Source organism: Cyclospora cayetanensis, unplaced genomic scaffold (genome assembly GCF_002999335.1).
Source record: "Cyclospora cayetanensis isolate NF1_C8 unplaced genomic scaffold, CcayRef3 CcayRef3_contig_193, whole genome shotgun sequence".
NCBI lineage: Eukaryota > Apicomplexa > Conoidasida > Eucoccidiorida > Eimeriidae > Cyclospora > Cyclospora cayetanensis.
The window spans coordinates 26,995-33,893 of record NW_020312140.1 but is presented as its reverse complement, the minus strand read 5'-3'; the positions used below and the strand labels follow the sequence as shown (position 1 = coordinate 33,893).

At 48.3% G+C, this 6,899-nt stretch overlaps 1 protein-coding gene across 1 annotated transcript; it reads right to left on the bottom strand.

Annotated features, from left to right (window-relative positions):
- Positions 1 to 224: 224 nt before the first annotated feature.
- Positions 225 to 1,664, bottom strand: LOC34618467. Its single transcript, XM_022731794.2, has one exon. The coding sequence runs from the start codon at positions 1,662 to 1,664 to the stop codon at positions 225 to 227; it is 1,440 nt and encodes a 479-aa protein (XP_022586438.2).
- Between the last annotated feature and the right edge of the window lie 5,235 nt (positions 1,665 to 6,899).

The following is a 6,899-nucleotide window of genomic DNA, read 5'->3' as shown; positions in this document are numbered from 1 at the left end:
TTTTACCGTGAGAAAGACCGGAGAAACAGGAAATTCCCCCTCTCGACTCGTGTTTGCGATCTACAAAGACCTCCCTGAAGGCTCTGTCTTTCTCGAAAGCTGGCGCAAACGAGCAACGCCTCTCGTGCACGAAGGTTCCCGTTGAAGATTCGCCTTGAATATAGGGACCAGCGCAGCCCGCGATAAGGAACAGCGCCTTTGGCCTGTTGACTGAGCTTCTTCAGTCATACAGAGACGGTCGATGCTGGCTCCGCAGACTCTGCCAGCGTTTTCTGCTCCATTATTTTGTTTTTGCTCCGCGCCTCCCTCGAGCTAAAGCGCCAGAGCACGAAGATGAGTGCATAGACAATGAGGCCCACGGCCACCATGATACCATCCACAACCACAAAGTTGTTGGGGGGGTCGTACTCCAATACCTTCTTGTACCAGAGGATGCTCAGCAGCACGAATATACCTCCCGTGGCGGAGGTTAGCCCTGTGAGCTTGCCGAACGCATGCTCCGGGAAGTGAATAGAGATAAAGCAGTAGACGTTGCTCAGCACGAAGGAAGTGTAGATGAAGAAAAAGAAAATCGAGATGCCCTTGCAGGCCAAACTGTCAAACATGAGGAAGATAAACATAAACACGCCAGATGTGTTGAGCATGAATAACACCAGCACGATGCCATAGGCGTCCGCAATGCGGCCAAACACCGGCCCAGGGATGAAACTGAGAATGTTGAAGATGGCGAACATCTGGTAGAGGTCCTTGTCATTCGAGTCCACCAACTGCTCCTTGTTTGACTTTGCGTAGTAATCGGACCGCACCAGGGCGCAGCAGAAGATCGGCAGCAGCAGCAAAAACTTTGGATCTGAAATCAATTGCCAAAATGTTCGGTTGTCTTGAGATCTGGTGGGAACGGCGACGGTGGACTGCGAATCCTTGTCCTTCCCTTCCTGCTCGACCTCGTTCTCCACTGGGAAGGTGAAGGAAGCCATTGGGACGAAGAGGAGGCACACGAAGAGCGCAATTCCCTGTCCTACCGCAATATAGCCGACGCACATCTTCCACAGATCGCCAGGGGCGAAAGATGCGCCTTGAAATATGACCGACATCACCACGGGCACAGCAAAGGAGATGGAACGCAGCGAGCCCATAATTGAAATGACAAACGACGAATTCTGGGGGAACAGCTTGCTGATGGAGAGAAGGGGCAAATAACCGGGGTCAGCAGACACGCCAATGCAGAAAGCTGCGGCGTAATACGCCCTGAAGTGTTCTCCCGAAAACCCCAACAAGAACCAGCCAATAATGTCCATGCATATGCCAATAAAAAGCGTAATCTTAGGCCCCAGAGTGTCTAGAGCAATCCCCGCCAGGAAGGACGATAACATGTTCGAACCCAAGGCGAGGGTAAAGATGCCCCCCAACATTTGTTTCCTTTCAGGGCAGTCTATGTATCTCTGCCCTCCAATGCGCAGCTCTGTCACCTGAGAGGGGTCGGTACACTCCCAAACGTACGCTCCTGACTTGTATAACATCTCCTGGATGCCGTTCCACCCCCAGTACGTGCATCCTCTTAGCAATACCACCACCAGGTACAGGAAAAGCAACACGTACCTGTTTAGCGGAAAGTGCAATTTCATGGCCTTCACGCCACTCGAGGCACCATCCTTTGCCGTCATTTTCACCAAAATCGCTTACACTCGCGATGAATCACCCCAGCCCACACTGCAAACCACGCAGCAAGTTGACGCGGCACCAAGGATACACCCCACGTTCACAGTCACACGAGCGCTTCTTTTGCGGAACGCCAAGACTTCGCCAATCGTCGCCCTCAAATTGCCAGTTTCAGCAAATAAGCTCTCAAAATACGGAGAGAAGAAGGCAGCTAGTAGACCACGGGTTTACGCACAGTCGCGCATATGTCTCTTCTCCCCAGAGCAGGAAGCCTGTGGGGAAGGACCACAGGAAGAAACAGAGTTCAGAGTCGTACTGTTACTGTTTCCCTGTGTGACAATGCATCCCAAAAGATGAATTATTGTATATTAAAGCCAACCAAGATGCGAAAAGCAGTATTGAAAAAGGCGGGGAGACGGATGCCCCGGGAAGTGTCCCCTCAGGCCCCGTTGTTGCCGCACGCACCCGTAAGCAACTACCACCAAGGAGCGTTGTGGAGAGCCAGATTCGGAAAATATGTATACTCTTATAAAAGCTTGGTGTTCCTGCGATAATTCGATTCCATCAAGGTATCTATGTTACACTCGAGTGCAATCAGTACTTACCCACCAACGTGCGCCCACAGAAGCCTGTTTCATGTCTACAAGCTTAAATGGCCCTAAGAGCTGGAAGCGGAGTCCGCCAACACCAGTTTGAAAGCATTAGCAATCCTGATTCTACAGCCCCACCGCATATCCAGCCGTTACGCCGAGCTGGAAAGGTGGCTTACGAGGTATGTCTTTTGCGGGCTTGATGGTAGCGGCCAAAGCAACATTTGGGGTGTTTTTGATGCATTGAGTAAGTGGTGATATGAGTTTTTAAATACGGAGATCATGATGTGGCCATCTGTAGATTGTCTCTGGTCTATTGTCAGATTGTTCGCATGATGCAAGAATAATGGCTGTGCAACTGGATGCTTTATCATGCCATACAACTGCATTGGAACGTTTCGTGCTAAAGGGCTTCACCAGCTATCATTCAAGTGCCCACCTAACCCTTCAGTGTCGAACTGCGAATCTCGAGACCCATAAAAGGGACGCCTTTTAGAAGTGGCACATCACATCTGTCTCGCGCTGAGCTGCAGTTACAGATATTCTGCTACACTAGTTATATTCAAACAAGGGGTAGCCAATTGACAAAATGTATTGCCTGCTCGTACGCTTATTTGCGGCAGAATGCTGTTTGCTTGGTACGAGAAAATGCAATGCTGTGCAAATGCGCGTTAAATGCGAAGTGTACCTGGATGTGCATTATCACAGTTCCTGGAGGATGCAGCTGCACGGACCCTAGATGTCCCTCTCTCTCCTAAAGTGTAAAACACTAAGGGGCACTTGTAGGGGGAAGGAAGGAGCTTTCTTGAAGGGAAACTTACTTGTTATTGCATTTGCATCGATTCAGGAGTTCACTGTTCCACTGACTAGACTTTAAATGAGGCGTGACAGCTGTTCCATGGTTAGTGATCAATAGAGCTACTATAAAGTATAATATATCATTCGAGGTCCAATTATCGGAGCACTGAACTCTTTACTGAATACAAAGCTTCATAGCAAGCTATCAAGTGTTCTTACAAAAGAGCACTTTCCTTCCCATGCAAGCGCCTCTCAATATTGCCGATATCAGAAAAGAGAGACAGCCAGGGTATGCAGAGCTGCACCCTCTAACCACTTCGATCATTCATAGCTAGTTGCATATAGCATCTCACGCAATGCTCACAACACTGGTCTTCTGTATCGGTTGAACAGCAGCCTGCAATAAGTAAGGCATGCAAATAGGCAAGTTGACTAGTCAAAGTTTGACAAATTCTTAGTTAGATATAACTAGTGACGAACACAGTTTTAAGCTTCATCTAAGCCACCCACATCTTCTCCCTTGTTGAAAACACATCCCCTATTTTCCGCACCTGTACGCTGAGAACCATTTCACTAGGAGTGCGGTAGAGTTCCCGCTCTATCGCCACTGTCAATGCGGGCACAAAGGAGGAAATGGATCAAATCAAAATGCAAATGAGTGCGTCAGCCGCTGAAATAAAATATACGGAAACAAAGGCACGTCTTAACCACAACGAAAAAGGGACCAAACCAACACGACCGGGGTAGCGCTCTGCCTCGCTGTCGTCAAGCCTTTCAAATTGCGAGAATCCTGCTGGGAAAAATCAAAAACCAAGTATAGTGTGTTTGAAAGTGGATAAAATAATTGTTCGAGCAGTTATTTAGCGCCCCAAAGCAATTTTTGCGTGGAAATACAGCAGGTGCATGCAGCATGGACGAGTTCACGCAATGAAGAAGAATGTTTAGACACCAGCAATGACAGTGCCAGCAAATAAATGTGATTGTACTGAACAACTTAGCAATAATCAAACCTTCAAAGCACTACCCACAGATAAAGGCAGGTCTTTCATGCAGAGCATGCATTGGGGTAGAATAATTACTAGGGACGTGAGGTAGAGCATCCAATGGCGACTTGCTTTATCATCCAAACAATACCACGAATTCTCCCGCAAGCAAGGATTTCCTCAACTGATCCTCCGTCAATCACTCAGGTTGGAATGTTTTACTCTGGTTCACTAGATTATCCAGTCAAATGCATCGTAGGACAAAATCCCGAACTTTGACAACTTCCTGGGGATCGTCCGCCTCCACAAGGGTTCCTTTACCTACGCGGGAAAGTTCGCCGAAAATACGCGGAGTTTTGCATCCTTCATAAAAAGTCAGTACTAATAGTTTTCTAGCATCTCCAATACTTGGCGAATCGAATGAAACAGCACTGATTTGCAAAACAATCGCAAAAAAGAATCCCAGTCACCTAGCCGAGGACTTTTCTGTCTGTTCACCGTTTACTGAAGCTTACCAATCCTCCCGAACACCACGACATGATCTTCAAGCTCGAAATACACAATCGACCATCGCTCATTATATTTCCGTTCTCACCTCAACTAACTTTTGGACAAAGATTCGCATGCACTAGCCCTGTTGTCGAATTCCCTCCGCCGCCAAGGGTGGCTGCTGACCACGGGTTTCTAGGTCTATGCACGGATCAGAGAGTGGCTCCTCAGTGGAGATCTTGGGAGAGCAGTGATCGACAAGTATATACATTTGCTGAAGTGTGCCCTATCCGGGAAAAGGGAGAAACACAAGCCAAGCATTTGAAATTGTGTCAGAATAAAGTTTCGAATACCCCAGAGTGTGCCTGGTCCGCTCTGTGTGTCTATCTGAATCGGGGTGGCTTGAAGTGATCGCGTTGTGGTCCATACATAGGCGGGAGAAAAAGGCTTGCCAGAACGCAATAACGGACTTCGGATCCCTTCCGCATTCGTAATGATACTCTTGGGGAATCCTTGAAGCTTCTAGACGTGAACAACGAACAGTTGCGTGTGCCATGACAGCTGGAGCAAGACATGCAATAGGCGTACTTGCTGGGCTGTCGACAAAGACGTAGATGCTATTCTGACACCTTAGCTCTTGGAGTGCAACACCGGAATCCATAGTCGGATTAGCACATATAATGTCAGGAACTGGAAGGCTATGCACAATGCCGGGTCTAGGATCATGTTAAATATTTTGCTGCTGACAATGTGGGCGTACCATTGCATACTCCTCTGCTGCAGAACTCGTCCCATAGCACCAGGAGGACCGATAGATATTTTTATCGTGGTATAAAATTCAATCATGACCTGAACGAACAGGATCACTCGCTTTGTGCGAAACAGAACTGTAGAGTCGGTATGTACAACAGAGTAACACCCTCGCTTTGAACCACAGCATGCCATCCTTAGCGTGAGAGTGCTTCATCTATTTCATATTCTGGATTTTGGTATTAGTAACGGATGTTTGTGTCAAAAGCATTTGCCTCAGGATCTCCGACCAACACCGTGAGTTAGCACAGAAAAAAGTGTTTGCGCTGCGCAAAGATTTACCGCTGGGGCATCGCCAGAGCACGTCTGCAGCGAACTTGGTGGTGCCTCTAAGACGCTTTTTTGCAAATTCGCAGTCGCACTGTGGGAGGCCTGCGAGCCGGCGAACAACTCCAAGGTTACCAGATTCGTGAAACTTTTCGTACGGTGCATAAAGACTGGTAGGCGGTGCGGGAAGTAAAATGACGCCCACATGAATAGTGTCGGCACTTTACTTGTCTCATGCACTGCATGGAGTTCCTACTCCAGCTTTTGATACAACTGCTCGGTTTCGGCAAAGCGAATAAATCGCAAGCCGAAATTTGGTGATTCGGAGACGCCACGGCCGATTGAAAAAGAAAACCTCCCACTGCCACGTCACTAGCATCCGTTGTTTGGAAGGGAAAATGCTCATAACTAAGTAGCACAAGTATAGGGGGTGTTGTAAGGTGGCCGATTACCATCCGCGGGCCGGCATCAGCTTCGTGTCTCCCGGTCATAGAATGCGCTCCCTTGAGTCGATCAGCCAAAGGAGCAGCGAGCCGAGCAAACCCAGGCTTGAAGCTCTAGTAGGGTGCAACCCCGTATAGCTATGTAACGTCCTTGCGGTTGTGGAAAGGTAACGGCCATACCCTAAGTATTCAGGTTTTTGCCAGATATAGCTCAATCCATGTAGCCGAAATTGAAATGCCCATAAACACAATGGTTATCGTAAACAACGAAGATCCTGTCCTTTTTCATGCGCTCATAAGAATCTTGATCAGTCTGCCTCCGCAGTTTAGCTAAGGCAAGGGCATACGGCATGCAGGTATACTGGAGTTTTTTCGTGAGTGTGGAATGCCATTTCGTGCCTGAGTTCACAGCGAATACGGATGTGTAACAGAGCAGTTGTGAGGTTAAACATGCGGAGTACACTTTGATCAGTACGTTTTGTTGGGTGATTCGCCAATACAGACCATCAGGAATTCGTAAGCTCCACTTTTCTCGTTCTGGGGCTGAAAGTTCGCACATGTTCGCAACCTTCCATCCAGTACCAACATCGGCGTCTGCCAAAGCATTCCTCGGTTCACTCACCTCGCCTTTTGTCATGAGGTCACCCGCCTGGCGTTCGGTCTTTTCTTCACGGTGTGGGAGCTTCCAATGCACGGAATGTAGCTTGGGGCTGACACGGCATTCAGCCCAGTACGCTGTGCTGGCTGATTAGCAGGTGGCAAGCCCGCTGGCAGCTCATCATAATTTTGTACAACCTGAAAAGCACCTTGGTGTACTCCTATTAATACTGCTCCTTGGCTGCAGCCTCATTTGAGTCTTT